Here is a 16,199-nt window from a genome sequence, read left to right as displayed (position 1 = left end):
CGAACTCACTCTCTCAGCACACACAGTGATTCTGTACTTAATTTTCCCAAGGTAGTGTCCAAGTAGCTGTAATGTGGAGGGGCGATTAAATGAAAGTGCTTCTTCTGAATCCAGGAATACTGCTGCTCTGGGAGCCTGGTGACATACATGTAGTGTCCCACAGGGCATCCACTCTTCCACAGCCCTGCCCAAGGATACTCACCCCATCCACAACAGTCTCCTACCTCAGATCTAGCTCCCAAGAGCCCCTAACCTTCAGAGGGCAACACCCAGACATAGAACCCTACCTCTGAAGGGTGGGACTATCTCTCCAGATTGCTGCCATCCCCCTTTTGCTCTCTGTGAGGTCAGTCAGCTCAGGAGGTTGCCCAGCCCTTTGTGTTCTCAGTCGTTCCTCACTGGTGCTATACTCCAGCTTTCACTGGGTGCCTACCACCACAGCACAAGTATGTGTCAGGAATGATGTGGTTGTCTTACTAGCTTGTGGTCTTCTCAACCAGTATATGAGCTCCTTGATACACAGATTCAGCTTGTCATCCCCCCACTCCCATCCCCTTACCCCCTTGCTTGGGGTAGGGCCACACACACTGGAGCTCAAGTCTGAGAGGGCTTAGAGGTCGTATTGATCATTTGCCTACATGAATCTGAGAGTGGAGAGCTTCAGGCCTCAGCACATGTGCTGAGTTATCCAAGATGCTGAGCAAAGCAATGGAGGATGGCCTGCTGAACAGGCAAGTCCAACAAAGAGAAGGGAGGACCCACTTTTCTGAGATAAAGGGGTATCCTCTGGCTTAAAGCAAGGGATGCAGCATTGATACCACAGTCCAAAAGACCTATCCCCTGGGCAGCAGAGAGTGCCTCAGCCCAAGCCTCCCATATACCCCATCTGCATTCAAGGAGACAGTAGGTCGAGAACTCAGCTTCTCAGAGCAGGGAGCTATGTGGCCACCAGACCATAGGAAGTCTTGTGCTAGCCCTTCTTATAAGGAAAATAATCCTTTTTATTTCTCTCAGTCTTTTTCCTTCAAGGAGAAAATCCCAGTTTGGTGCCGGTGTGGCTCTCCCCATCCAGCAGGCACTAATCCTTGTTGTTTAACAAACAGCAAGTGGCCTCATCTGGCCCTTGTGCAGGCACCAGTCCCTGGCTAACAGCAAAAGCAATTCCTTTACGTTGTTCTGTAGCTCAGATAATTTCTATGATGAAAGACTCTGGCTTTCCATTTAAAGTTCTTTTTAAAGTATACAGTTAAGAAAAACAGGCAAATCCATTTAAAGAATAACATTGAGTAAATAACAGCAGGTGATACCCAGATGTGGCCAGACTAGGAATATAAGTGCGGGTACAGGATGGGGAAGGCAATGGAAGCTGAGTTCTGTAGACTCTCCTGAAGAAGTCACCTCTTCTCTTTAAACCTTGCTTTCTGATTCTGCAGAGTTGTGGCCAACCCCCAGGCCTACTCTTACATGTATGCTAATATAAGTGGCGCCCTGGGAGAGGCACCCAGCAGCAAACTGGTGTGAGATAGAAGTGCAGCCAGCCACCAGACGTCTGTAGCCACAGGCTTCTGGGCCCAGGACCCCTAAGTACTTGCTTCCCCTGGTGGCCTCAGCAGCCCAAGGGGGCACGCTAGACTAGAATGCACAACCAAACCCTTGGTCCCAAGACCTTCTCCCCAACCCCACCATGCCTGATTTCCCCAAGGGTGGCCCACAGCTGTCCCCTACAGATCAAAAACAGGCACATTACAATGGTTCCATGAAGAGTCTACTTGAATCCTGGGCAATGACCAGACCATCACAGTGACACATGGAAACAAGCCAGTCATACAGATCTGGCTGAGGAGACCACACCCACAGTCATGGGGTCTTGGCTTTACATTGAGCAAAGGCTAGGGTAACAAGGAAGGGAAGGTAGTCTGGCAAGAGAGCACTGAGTAGCCCCTCTATAGTCTAGGCCTGGTTCTGGGCAAATGTAATGAGGGCTACTCCGCCTAGGCAGGAGAGAACAGAGAAACATGTAGCATGTCAGCTAAAAGCAGAGAGCATGCTTCTAGTAAGCCAGGCGTGAAAAGGCAATGGAAAATGTTTCCTTATTAAGAGGGAAGGAAGCTGATTATCAGCAGCAGCCACAGGCACGGGCTTTTCCGGACCTTCAGTTTCTAAAATAAAGCCATGGTGGGAGTCGACTTGAGGACTTCAGTTCCAGGGTGAGAGGACCCAGTATTTATTCATTGATTCATCCATGCATTCATTTATATTTGTGACAAGGCTTGCTATATAGCTCAAGCTGACCCAGAACTTGCAGTCCTCTTGCCTCAGTCTCCCAAGTGCTGGGACTATGGGTATATACCAGCACATGCCACTGAGACCTCATAAAAGAAGGTGGAATACTATAGATGAGCTCTGCTGGACTGGGAAGTCTCCTGACCGAGCTGGGCAACCTAAAGCCAGCAGTGTGTGAACTGCCTGTGTGGCCTGCCTCAGGTTTCGGTTCAAAGACCCCCAAATGTATTGTTCCGACTGGTCTCTGCAAACTGACGTAGGCTGGCTGCAGGGCTGGTGCCTTCCCCCCTTTGCCTGACAGCCTTATGTGAAGAAGGCCTGGTGAGCTCAAATTGCCCCTCCTGGGCCAGCCTCCCTCTACCCCCTCCAGATCATTATAGCATGGTCACCGGGTACCAAGGTAGCCTGACAGGTTTCAGAAAGGTTGCCACTGCCAGGGCAGGAGGCATCTGACAAAGGTTGGGGTAGAGGATATGGGCACCACTAAGTCACAGCCCCACTTGGGATACACTTAGCCTCCGTGGGAAACTCCAGAACAAGGCCAGGGGCAGGCAGGTACACAGAGCCCCAGGACAGCTCAAATAGGGTAGAAAGAGCTCACCACTCAGTGACAAGGACCGTGACCCCTGCTGCCACCTCCAGACCTGGAATCACATACATTACTGGTCCCCACATTGGGGCTGAAGACACCTCAGTCCAGAGTCTTTGCTTGAAGTATAAGACAGTAGGAATTCTCAAGGAGTCATGGTATATAATATTTGGGGAAACAGGAGCCCATCAGTGTGTTAGGATATTGCCTCACTCTGCCTTGCTGTCCCCTGGGCCTGGGCCATCCACCACCTCTTGGGGTTCTATTCACTGTGGCTAACAGTGTTGGTCTCAGACATGATAGGGCATCTTCATCTATTCACAGTCTGAGTATTGTCCCTCAAGGAACCTAACTGCCTCCCTGGGGAGCATCTCTGTGTCTTGGGGGAGGGGCTGTGTGCAAAACCACCTTTCTGGTGGCCCAGATCAGCATTGGGTAGGCCTTCCTAACAGTCAGGCAACCAGGGGTCTAGACAAGTAGGGGCTGAGCTGCTTATCCATGAGGAAGTGGTATGTACTGGTAAAGGAGCCTGGCCTATAAGCTGATAAATCTTCCCACTCTGGAATCCCCTGGCTTAGGCAAAGACACTTTGGTGGCCTTGGCTCTGAGCTGCTCCCACCCTTCTGTGGGATCAGCTCACTGGCTGTTGTTGCAGAGGAGGCCCTGGGAGAGGATTTGTGGGGACAGGCCAGGAGTAGGATCAAAGGCCAGCATTCCCACAGCCTATCTCTGTCTTAATGGGTTCTGACAGCCATGAGCATAGGTGTTGTGTTATCCTCCAGGGATCATGGGCTGAGGGGATAGACCAGAGAGTGCAATGATAACTGGCATACAGGTGGTGTCAAATGCAAAGACCCTGAGAGAAGCAGCGTTATCTTTCTACAACTGTGTGCCTTGTCTCAGGGTTGTCACTTGACACATTTTTCAGGACAGAGAGGCCCATGTCTAGGAGATGCAGCATATAATGAAGGTAGGCTGACCTGCCAAGTAGTGAGTAGATACAAGAATCAGAGACCATAGGTACAGGGGGGTGGGTCTTAAAGGAGATAATTGGTACCAGCAAGGACTGAGAGGTCTGTCTGGCCTTGGAATGGAGGGAGTGAGGGCTTTCAGTTGAGGAGTCTCTGAGTGGGTTCAGGATCTGGGCACTGCACACTGGCAGTCTTTGAGTAGGTGAGTTAGGCATGTTAGACCAGGATGGAGCTCATGAAGAACTGGAGACCAAAGAAAGCTAGTTGCCCAGAAGTGCTGAGGAGGCAGAGTAACTGCAGACTCAAGCATGGCAGGTATATGTTATACATGCCTCAAGCTGTATTCATCTGATAGAGAGCTGAGGCAGGCTTGCTGATGCTTTCTGATTAATGCAGTCCACATGTGTGTACTATAGGGAGAAGTGACTGCTCCTACCATACCTGTCACTGCCTCTCCACATCTTCTCGCCAGTAATGGCCTCTACTTCCAGCCTGCATGCAGGCCAATCCTTAGGGTACTCCCAGTGCCTCCGTGCCCCCACCCAGCCACAACGCCATCACCAGCCAGTGCCCATCTTACAGCTTTTGTCTCATAGAACCATCTGAAATACCTGCCCACTGCATCTGCCTGCTGCTTAGCCCTCATCCACATTGCCCTCTCACCTGGACATTCATATGCAGGCGCTTTCCCCAGGATAGCCTCAGCCAGCAGTCTCACCCAAACCACAGCTGGCTTACCAGTTGACCACCCTCATACCAGCTGTCCTTCCAGCCCCTCAGACTGTACCTCAGGCCTTTGCACCAGCATTCCCCTCATCCTCAAATGTCTGCTTGTTTGCCTCCTCCACCATCTGTTCATAGTCATTTCTTATCTGTTAGGAAGTTAGTCTTGCCCACTTTTAGACTTGCTGCCTATATACCCACCTTTGACCCTGCTTCTCTAGAGAGAGCTCCATTTCTATAATAAAATTTGGCACCTTGTTACTTACTGTTTATGTATTGTCTGTGATCTGACTTCTGTTATCCCTACCTGGGCAAATTTAGGAACTGGGTCTTTGCCTTGTTCGGTACACACACACGCACACACGCACGCACCCACCCCAAGCTCAAAGCCACAGCTTCATAAGTAAGTGTGAGATAACAAAGTGCTGACTAGTTTTCCCCGGCCTCATTCTCCACTGCAACACAGCTGTCCCTCATGTCCATGGCCACCCTTGCTTTCAGGATACCACATGAAACTGCACAACACATATACCTTCGTCAGCACATGGTACAGCTACACAGATACATTTAAGCAGGCACAGGGGGCAAGGGGGTGTATGTGTCACTATTGAAAACATAGACCTGCATTCATGGTTTACCATTACGTTCCTCTTTTTCTTCAGAGGACCTCTGCTGGGATTCTTTCCTGCCCTGCCCCTCCCTCTCACCTTGTACCTTTTCTCTCTGCTGAATCACTTCAGTTGAGCAGTAACTGTGGTTCATCTCTCCTATTCACACCCACACATACCACAGGGCCTTTGTAGAAGCTTCTGCTCTGCCCAGTATGTCTAGTATTTCTAGCCCATGCCCAATGGCACTGTAGTGGTAGATCCTAGGCATCACCCTGGGCCCATGAGTAGTTTCTGGTTCAGGAAACAATGTGGTCACCCAATTGAGTCTATACCTCTAGCCAAATGACATCATTTTGGTTCCATTCTGTGATTTCAGGAGTTCCTCAAAACCCAGTAAAGCCCAGATAGATGTAGAGAAAGGGCAAACAAGAGCTTTGGGTAAAAATCAAAGGAGCCCAGCCTCAGTGGGTGGGGCTGACCTGAGGTCCCATTTGGAGCATAGCTTGGCTCCTGCCCACAGGCCTTTCTGCATCTATCTTCAGCCCTCAGTTCCACTGCTCTGGCACTCACATCACCCTATGACCAAACCCCACAGAGCTGCTGGGAGAACTCTCTGAGTGGGTCTTCAGCTTGTTTGCTTCAGGTGTTGTGTATCCTGGTGAACTGGAAGAAGATGATGCCTCAAGCAGGGGACCTACCCTCACTGTGACTGTTAGTTGCTTCCCCAGGTAGTCCCCATGACAGGACATCACTGCCTGGCTGTGATTTCCCCTTTACTCCCTTATTGCCTAGTAGCTACCCATGCATACTGATCAAGGACCACCTGACCAGCCCCTGGGTCTAGCTTTCTAGACAGCAGCAAGTCAGGCCTGCAGCTGACAGCCCACTGCCCACAGCATGTTCTCCAAATTCCCCACAGCCTAGACCCTCAGCCTTGTGGTAGAACATGTTTCCTGAAGCATGTCACATGTCCAGAAATAGAGAAACTTCTCTGCCTGCTCTTGAGACCAAAGGCTGGGCTGCTTCTCCTTATTCTCTATAACACCTGATGCTGGGATGGGGGCCAACAGGGCAAGAGCAGGATGGACAGATATGAGAAGGACTGTGGCAGCCCATACAGACCTGCCTGCTCACACACAAGCTCATCTGGGGCCTACCTTTCTCTCATGCCACATGGTTTCCTGATTTTAAGGAAATCCCTGCCTGGCAGGAGAGGCTGCAAAATGGGCAGGCACAATGCAGAGGTGGCAGCCGCAGGGAGGGGAGGCACCTAGGTGTGAACTGACCTACAAAGAGAAAAATTCCTTCAAGACATACCTAAGACAGGAGTCACTGAGGAGACCAGGGGACCCTGGTGTGACAGGAACAATTGTGCACTGCCAGGAAGTAGATAGCTTCTCTTCAGGTACAACTCTGCACCAAAGCAGAGGACTGCCCCACCATCCCTCAGGAATCGTAAGTCTGGGGTCCCAATGTCACCCACCTAGACTAGACCATATCCCTAGAGTGGGGGGGTCACTACAGGCTGTCCTGCAACAGCTGGAATCCTTCTCTTGGGTGATGGCAAACAGTTTAGGAGGCTCATTTAGCAGGAACCTATTTTGTGGATGACCTTTGCCCCTAACACTGTCTAGCAAAAGAACTGTCAGTTGAGGCCTGGGCTACAACTCTGATTTTAAGTCACTGAATTGAAGAAAATGGTGATAACAAGGAGGGAGAGGTCCTGACCATCATTCTGAAATGGTGGTGTTGGCAGGTAGGGCCCCACTGCTCCAGCAGCTGCTGGGAAGGCTTTCTGGAAAGATGTCCCCACACAGCAGGCTGAAGACTGTGCACAACTTTGCACCCTGAGGAAGCATTCAGGTCAACAGCAGAGGCCAGGGACAAGTTACAGGGTTCCTGGCCATGCTGACAGTCCATGCAGAAAGTCTCGGGCAAGCCTCAAGTGTAGTGAGAGACAGGATCTTGTCAGTGCCATGACATCTGCCCACAAATGTTTTTAATCTAATGAAAGGTCATTAAAGGAAAAATAGGTGGTAGGGTCAGAGGCAAAGGAGAGACTCCTGAGGAACTCCTTACTGCTGACAGAGACAGAGAAGTGGTGACTGTTACTGGCTGGCACTTGCAGAATACCAGGGTATGAGCTAGATGCACTGCTCCTCACATGTACCTTTGACCATGAGAGATAAGCTCAGAGACAAGGAGTAACATATCCAAGATGCTGATAGCCAGTGGGGTACCTAGCCAAAAGCTACATGAAGACTTTCACTCTAACAGTGGGCAGTATCAAGCTTTGACTCAGGATGAGAGGTGTCTTCAGATATACTCTTGGGGGCACATGGACCGAAAGGGCTGCAGAGGACCAGTCCTTGGGAAAAGCCAGAACCTTGGGCCCTGGGGCTTGGTTCAAAGCAGGATTGCTCAAACTAGTTGTGGAAGGTCTACGAAGGTATAGGACAGAGAAAGAGGCATAGTGGGGAGGGTGGAGTGCCATTTCCTGAGAGTCCAAGTCAGATGGCTAAGGAGTACAGGAGTGGTTAGGGAAGGTTGAGTCTCAGATGCTAGTCACACCTAGGAATAAAGGCAGGGAGAGGCCCATAACTGGGGTTAGGGGCTCTGTCTACCTTGAATCTTCTAAACCAGAGCCTGCTATCAGAGAAGGGGATATTAGATGTGTCAGGGAATAGCCATGGCTCAGTAACCAGGCAAAGACAGAGGTCAGGGGAAGGAGGGCAAGAGGTGTGCTATGGCACAGGGCCACCTTGAGCTTTTAATTGAGGGCAGAAGCCTGTGTCTCTGGTGAAGGAGGCCTGGCCAAGCCACCCAACAGGTCATGGAATTGTCTTGGAGGTACTCGTCCCCCTACTGGTCAACAGGTGTCCCTGACCCCAGCCAAGAGTACAGCTGTTCCTCATTGGTATCAGTTAGGGTCTATGAAAGATTCAGCCTGAGCCTAGTAGGTCCTGGCCAGAGCAGCCAAGCCTGCACTCAGTAAATCCCAATTTCCTGAGAGCCCTGAGAACTTCCCTCGCCTCTCCTGCCTTCCTACACAGACTTGACCATATTGTCCTGTTACTCAGACTTGCGACACCCAAGACCCTAACCCCCCACTCTGGACCCTGTAGTGCCCCTAGTTGGTGACCTTCGCCTTGCTTTGGTCCCTGCCTTCTGATTCCCAGAGTTGGCCCCACACAGAACCTAAAAGGGGAGGCAAGGCCAGAGCGCCCTCTGACACAATACACACACTACCCATCTCTGGCCCTATGACAACAGAGGTGACCCTGCATCAGAGGAGGGAAAAGTTGGGAGATACCCAGTTGTCCCTAGCCTAGGTTGGGAGGCCTGGGCCTCCTTCATGTGAGGCCACATCCAGGACCTCAGAAAGAGGGTGGGGCTGAACTCCCTCAGTTCTTCCCCCTGGCAGAATAGGGGGAACCCCCATCAGGGTCACATTATGTATCCCTAGCCAGATGTAGAAATTCAGAGAATGTGAGATTAGCCAAGTCCAGTGGGCAAGAAGGGGTGACAGAGGTGATTCCAGCATGGGGGCAGCAGGTAAGAGCCTTGCATACCCCGCTTCTGCCAGTCCTATATCTGGCTTCAGGCAAACTGACAAAGGGGCGGGCATTGGTCAAGCAGGTTTGGGCACTAACCCTGCAGCACTCAAGGGACAGTTCTGGCTTCAGGCAAACTGACAAAGGGGCGGGCATTGGTCAAGCAGGTTTGTTTTGCTGAGGCTTGGGCACTAACCCTGCAGCACTCAAGGGACAAGGAGTTGATGAACAACTGTTCCCATTTCCTGAGGCCCAGTGGCTGATCACTTTCACCATCCGGTCTGAGGTGGGACCAGGAGGTAGCTTATGCTGTGTTCTGTTTGGCAGGTGAAGGGCCGGATGCAAGGCAGGGAGCCGGAGCAGTCTGAGGCAGGGGGGCCACAGGGAGCTCTGGGCCCTCCAGCCTTGCTTAGCAGCATCGCCACAGCAACCAGCGACTAGACGGCAGCAGCCTAGGCAGACGCAAGCGGACGGCTTCCCACCGTGGCCAAGTACAGGGAATGACTACAGCAAATCAGGCCACACTGCTGACAAGGGAGGTGGAGTGTCACTAGAGGGGAGGGTGTGGTCTCCGCCCCACTGTACTGAGCGCCATGCCCACAGGAGAAGAGGTGCTGGGGCAAGGATTGCAGTGTGATACAGCCTTGCCCCAAAGCCAGCACTGAGCACTTCCAGGCCATCTGGCTCTTGCGTGTCGGTTGTACCAACCCACATTTCAGTATCCCTCACTGTGACTGTCCTGCTTGGTGGCAAGGGGGAAGAGACACCCATCCTGTGTTCTGCATTGGGGCCTGCTGCTGCCGGACCATGGGATGTCGGCAAAGCTCAGAGGAGAAAGAGGCAGCTCGGCGGTCCCGGAGAATCGACCGCCACCTGCGCTCAGAGAGCCAGCGGCAACGCCGCGAGATCAAACTTCTCCTGCTGGGCACCAGCAACTCAGGCAAGAGCACCATCGTAAAGCAGATGAAGATTATCCACAGTGGTGGTTTCAACCTGGAGGCCTGCAAGGAGTACAAGCCCCTCATCATCTATAATGCCATCGACTCACTGACCCGTATCATTCGGGCCCTGGCTGCCCTTAAGATCGACTTCCACAACCCTGACCGTGCCTATGATGCGGTGCAGCTCTTCGCACTGACAGGCCCAGCAGAGAGCAAGGGTGAGATCACACCAGAGCTGCTAGGCGTCATGCGACGGCTGTGGGCTGACCCTGGGGCTCAGGCCTGCTTTGGCCGCTCTAGTGAGTACCACCTGGAGGACAATGCAGCCTACTACCTGAATGACCTGGAGCGTATCGCTGCACCCGACTACATCCCCACTGTGGAGGACATCCTGCGCTCCCGGGACATGACCACAGGCATCGTAGAAAACAAGTTCACCTTCAAGGAGCTTACCTTCAAGATGGTGGATGTGGGCGGGCAGAGGTCAGAGCGCAAAAAATGGATCCACTGCTTTGAAGGCGTCACAGCCATCATCTTCTGTGTGGAGTTAAGTGGCTATGACCTGAAGCTCTATGAGGATAACCAGACGGTAAGTAGAGCCCAGGTTTCTGCTGTTTGTGAGCACAGAGAGGCTTTTGTCAGAACTGGGACTGAGCTTTGTTCAGCCACATGGAGCCTGCAGTGGTTCCAAGAGATGAGGGTGAACATGCCCCTCATTCTGTGCTCAGAGGAGCATGCTGAGGAGTATGGCGAGTTTGTATATGCCACAAAATTTCAGGGTCATTTCTGCCAAGGTTATGCTGGTAACCCCATAAAACGTCAGCTCTTCTTGGCTCCCCCAACTTGGGGGACCTCATTTTTACATAGATGACCCTGCTCTGACACCTTATAAATAATGCTACACCCCTAGGCTCCATGGAGTTATGACTACCCTCCCCCAGCTTCAGATGGAACTTCCCTTGTGATATTTGCAGGCGTCACTGTCCAGGTTTCCAGATTATCCCAGCTTCAGTGCCATGAATAGGTCCTGCCTGTGCCACACACTGAGGCCAAGGAGGAAAAGGCCCAGCCAGCCATCTTTTTTGGTCCACATACAGTTTAGCAAATCCATGAAGCTTCTACCAGCACTGTATTGGATGTAGGTCCTAGGAACAAGCAGCTACCTCACAATCCCTTCTTGATTTCAAGAGTCAGGGTAGCAATCCAGTTGAGAAAGATTTAATTCCAAGGTGCCAGGACCTGGACTTGGGCTTAGCAGATAGGCTAGGGCCATTATTGAGGTTCTTTAAAGCCTTCATCCTAGGCTGAGAACAACTGTGTGGGAAGGGGTATCAGAGGCATGCAATAGGATGAAAGCAACCCGAAGGAGACCAAAGTCCAGTGGTAAGCTGGTAGGGCTCAAGAAGGGAGCTGCTGGAGAGACAGGAAGCATAAGCAGGCCCTTTGTAAGGAGATGGTAGGCAGCATGCTCATAGCAACTGAGGCAGAAGGCTAGATGCGCAAACTATCTGTAGTATCCCCAGAAATAGCAGTATTGGAAGCCCCATAATCAAATAAATGATGGTAGTCTGCTCCGGGGCTTTCTTCCTCAGCAAAGCTATTGTGTCAGGCAGGAGCACTAAACAAAGACCCTTTCTACCTATCCAAGAAAGGCCTTTGACCCTAGAGACTGGAGAGGAGGTACAAATAGGGTCAGTGGAGTCCTCTGAGAGCTGTGAGTGGTGCTTTGGGTGCTTGGATCCCAGAGGAGGATAATCATGCTTATGGGGACTCTGGGGACATGTAACCTCCACCATGAAGTGAGGCAAGGGTCTGGTCTCCCCACTTTGGAGCACTGGCCTCTAGGGTCATTGGCAAGAATGGTGCTTCTTCCTTCATCTGATCTTGCTAAGGCACGTGGTTACTTTATTCTTTAGGTTCTCCCAAGGGCTCTAACTTTAGGGCCTACGCCTCCCTCAAAGTTATCTGTGGAAGGCTACATGCTCACAGTGCTAGGTGCCTGAGTGTTCTGGGCTTAGAAGTAATCTATAGTCTGGTTAAGTAGCCAGAAAGACTGGAGGCCAGGCTCTCCTCCCCTCCTCTCCAGCATCTGGGGCCATCCCAGGAACTGTGCCAGGTGTAGATGATATCCCCAGTGGGTGGGATGATGAGCTGTAGATGCTGAGCCCACAGGAAGTAGGCAGTCCTGTGGTCTACTTTGTACCCAGGCCTATCTGTCTGAGTGAGTGGTCTTCGGGGTTCTGAACCCTCCTACTTCTGTCTGTCCCTACTTCAGCAGCGTGTGTGGTTCTGAATAGAAGAGGCATCATAGCAGATGAGAGAGGTCAGGCTCCCTCAACAAGGCATTACTGTGGGCAAAGGGCTTGGGGTTGACCCAACTATGACACAAAGCACAGCACCTGAGGTGGGCCAGGGGAAAGATAATGTAAGGCCTGCCAGCCATGCTGTAGCTGCTAATCACATAGGCTCAGGTGGCCAGTTCTCTAAGCTTCTGTGCACTTTCAGGCCTGAATCTGACTGTTCATCCATTATCTCCAGGGCAGGCATGGCAAATTCCCTCAGGGCAAAGACTTGCCCTCAGATCCATCTTTTGCAGACTGTGCCCATGAGCCTGTATTCCCAAGTGTACCTGGGCCCAGAAGGCAGGATATCTGGGCCCTGAGTTTCATGACAACCTCTTCCCTCTGAATCTGTTATCCAGGAGGTAGCCCCCAAGCTTTCCTGACTCTGGTCCTTACCCATACCACCTTGTTGCCTCTTCTCCCTGCTCTGCTATCAAAGGCTTGTTTTGCTTACAGCACCACTTCCAGCCTTTAGTTTACAACATCCTGTTCCATCTCTGTCTCCCACAAACCCCAATGCCTATCAGAACTTAGGAATCATCTCAGGCAAATCCTCCTTGGGAAGCCATCCCTGGCCACAGCCTGGTGCCTGCATACTTCTCACTGAGTGCTTTGCCACAGGGTGGGTCACTGCTCACATAAGCAAGGAGCTCCTGGTAACAGGCCCTGGGAGAACTGGGGTAGAGCCCTACAGCCTCTCATCTCTAGCTTTCTCCCAAACCTGTCTCAGTAGAGATCTCTGTGAGGCCCATGTACACCTCTCACAGAAACCAGGCTGAGTGGTTCAGGGCATCTTCTAAAGGGAGGAGTTGGCAACTGAGACTGCACACACACGTTCTCTCTCATATTCTCTCTCTCTCTCTCCCTCTCTCTCTCCACACACACACACATACTACCTACCTATCTATCTCTTTATCTTTGTCTGTATCTATATCTCTGTCTTCTTGGGCCTAGGGAAGAAAGTAGTTGTTTACCAGAAAAGGACATTCTTAATTTAAAAAAAAAAAAAACAACCAGGGCTGGAAATTCACTGGATTCCAAATGATTCTGACCTTTCATGTACACCAATAATATCTGACAATAGGAAACAAACAGGCTGCCTAGGAAAGACAATATCCTCCCATGAGCCCTCCCACCCTCAGTCCGGGTGGTGCCAGCAGTGAGCACCTCTCACCTCTCCCTCTAGCCAGATGCTGAGACAAACCTGCCTCCAGCTGCCTTCTCTTGGAATGCCCTGAACTGTCCTCTCAGCCCCAACAAAGACAAGTCATCCAGGAACAGACCACACTACTTTTTACAAAAGCTAAATGAACTTCAAGGCTAGTGCCAAGGCTCTGGACACAATTCATCCAGAGCTCTCCTTCCCTGCTCAACTCCAAGGCCTCATCTTCCCCCTGACAGAGGCTGGTGGTACCCCCTCCCGCCCCCATGCTTGGCGAAGGAGCCATAGCCCCACCCCCATTTCCCAGCCCGCCTGCCGGCTTCTGCGTCAGCACGTTGCCAAGGAGAGCTTTAGCATCTCTGGGTTCCTGGGCATGAGGGCTGCAAGTGAGCACGGGGCAGCACCTTAGCAGTGCAGAGGAAGATTCTAGGACGTCCATGGACCATGGCAGCAGGCACACAAGGAGCCATGCCACCCTTGGCCATGATTCACATACTTATCCCTAGGATTTGATGGTGCTAAGACTGACTGGAACCCCAGCCCCCTTGGCAGGCAGCTGGAGACTCCAAAGCCAGGAGGACTTCCAGTACTCCATTTAGTATCCTCCCAGATGCTCCCAGAGACTAAACATATCCCAGGGACATGTGGGGATTTCTCTTGGGCATCACACTCTGACCTTGTAGAGCACCAGCACATGTTATTTCTGTCCAGGCAGGGGCACCAAGGGTCAAGTGCAGGGCAGTACTGGCTGGCTTCCCACACCTTCTCCAACCTCCTACCCAAGCACCTTCACTCAGCCAGCTCCAGGGCTCAGCCAGACTTAGGGCAGGGGCTTTTTCCTCCTCAGATGATACAGGGCACTCTCTGGCCATAGGAGGACTATGGACAAGAAGTGGAGGCATCGGCCCTAGCAGCGCATGTAGAGAGACAACCATGGTTATGACCTGTAGTGGTCCCTCACCAGGGACACCTCAGTGTCAGGCAGTAGAGCCTTGTGGAAGTACGAGGAGGCAAGTACCTGCCATCTAGCCTCTCCCTCTACAGATCAGCTAATGGACTCTGGCAGCCATTTAATGGAGGAGGGACCCTTCAGAAGAGACAGATTAAAAGGCTTGGCTGTAAAGTGTTAAGTGTTCTCATGTGGAAACCCACAGAGAGTTCACTGCCTGTTTCCCAGTGGAGCTGTCAGCATCCAGCCCCATAGCAGGTCCATTGTGTGCCTGCTGTGTGCCTGCTGTAGTGATGCAATGCTCTGATCTGGAAGCTAGGAACTGAAATGAACATAAACCCATTTCTGACAGTACAAGTCACTTGGAGTTTGGAGACAGTCATACTGCCACAGCTGCTACTTAATTCTCATAAACCCCTATGCTACCAGGGACATCTGCCCCCTTTCCAGAGCTAGCAGACTCAGTTCCCAAGGGTCTCCTCTATTTTGCTTTCATCTAGGACCAGGCTGAGCTACAGCAAGGCTCACCATAGGAGGTCTCATGCTCTCTCTGCAGATAGCTGGTCAACATGTGTCAAGAAAAGAATGGCCAAACACAGGGCATTGCTTTTGGGGAAGGGGCAAGTTCTACAGGTTTATAGCCATATTGTAGGCCAGCAGCCTCAAATAGCCACTTGCCCAAGGTCCTGGGTTCCCAAGGGCAGCTCCTTCCCACCTCTGGGCAGGCTGGTAGCACATAGTAGGGCTGTGGGCTGGTGCATAGTAGGTATTCAGCTGGCACTGTGAAATAGGCAGGAGGCAGACAGGCATGGGAAGAGCTGGAGACCAAAGGCTCCAATTCAGCCCACCTGAGGGAGATGCTATGGATGCTGGTCCCTAACAGGGGTGCCCCAAAGGAAAGGAACCAGAGACTGTCCCCAAAATAGCATAGACCTGCCACTCTAGCACTGTGCTCTGTCACATAGACTGAAAAAGAAATTTGTTTAGTTTGGGTTTTTTATGAGATTTAGGCCAAGTATGGTGGGCTCACACATGTAATCTCAGCACTCAAGAGGTTTGCCTTGAAGCAGAAGGATTGCCTTGAACTCCAGGCCAGCCTAAGTTACAGTGTGGAGTGGGGCAGACATGGTGGCACACACCTGTAAACCTGGTGATCAGGAGCCTAAAGGAGGATTACAAGTTCAAGGCCAGCCTGGAAAAAAAATGCTTAAACATTTTGTTATAAGATGAGGTGCTGTGGGCTGGAGAGATGATTCAGCAGTTAAGAGCACTGGCTGCTCTTAAAGAAGACCTGCGTTTGATTCCCAGCACCCACATGGTGGCTAACAACTGTCTGTAACTCCAGTTCCAACACCCTCTTCTGACCTCCGTGGGCATTGCACAGAACAGGTGCACTTGCATGCAGGCAATGCACTCATATACATTAAATAAAATATATTTTTTAAAAAATAAATGAGGTGCTAAGCTAGGTATGATGGCATATGCCTTTAATCCCAGCACTTGGGAGGCAGAGACAGGTGAATCTCTGTGTGTTCAAGGTCAGCCTGGTCTACATAGTGAGTTCCAGGCCAGTCAGGGCTACATGGTGAGGCCATGTCTTTAAAAAAAAAAAAAAAAAAAAATACGTACTAAGAGGGTATCTTCAGTAACACAGACTCTCACCTACTGATAATGAAGCTGGTTCCATCTAGCCACAGGAAGCGGTTTCACATGAGAAGCAGCTGTTTGTGGATGATGCCCCTCTCCAAACATACACATAGTTGAACTTGGAAGGGACCTTACAGGTCACTTAGTGTCCTTAACCATTCAGCTTTACAAATGAAGAATTGAGGCTCAAGAGTGGTTGCATCACATATCCCAATATTAGCAAAGTCACTTAGGAAAGAAGAGGTTTATTTTGGCTCACAGTTCCAGACGGTATAGTCCTTCAGCACAAGGAAGGCATTCTGGCTATGGCAGCAGGAGATTGCAGAGCAACTTGTTCACATCTTGGCGCACTGTAAAGCAGAGAGCTTGAGCAGGAACCAGAAGCGTCTGTCACCTTCAGGGCCTAACCCCCAGAAACCAACTTCTG

At 51.2% G+C, this 16,199-nt stretch overlaps 1 protein-coding gene across 1 annotated transcript in view; it reads left to right on the top strand.

Annotated features, from left to right (window-relative positions):
- The window catches only part of Gnaz (G protein subunit alpha z), a 53,253-nt gene that overhangs the window by 14,552 nt on the left and 22,502 nt on the right, over nt 1–16,199 (top strand). The window contains exon 2 of the mRNA XM_008833755.3: nt 9,059–10,261. Within this exon, the coding sequence (XP_008831977.1) occupies nt 9,539–10,261 (723 nt within the window). The 5' untranslated portion in view covers nt 9,059–9,538. The remainder of the gene's footprint in view (nt 1–9,058; nt 10,262–16,199) is intronic.

Source organism: Nannospalax galili, unplaced genomic scaffold (genome assembly GCF_000622305.1).
Source record: "Nannospalax galili isolate Female #2095 unplaced genomic scaffold, S.galili_v1.0 scaffold1497, whole genome shotgun sequence".
Taxonomy (NCBI): Eukaryota; Metazoa; Chordata; class Mammalia; order Rodentia; family Spalacidae; genus Nannospalax; species Nannospalax galili.
This window is presented reverse-complemented; position numbering and strand designations above follow the sequence as displayed.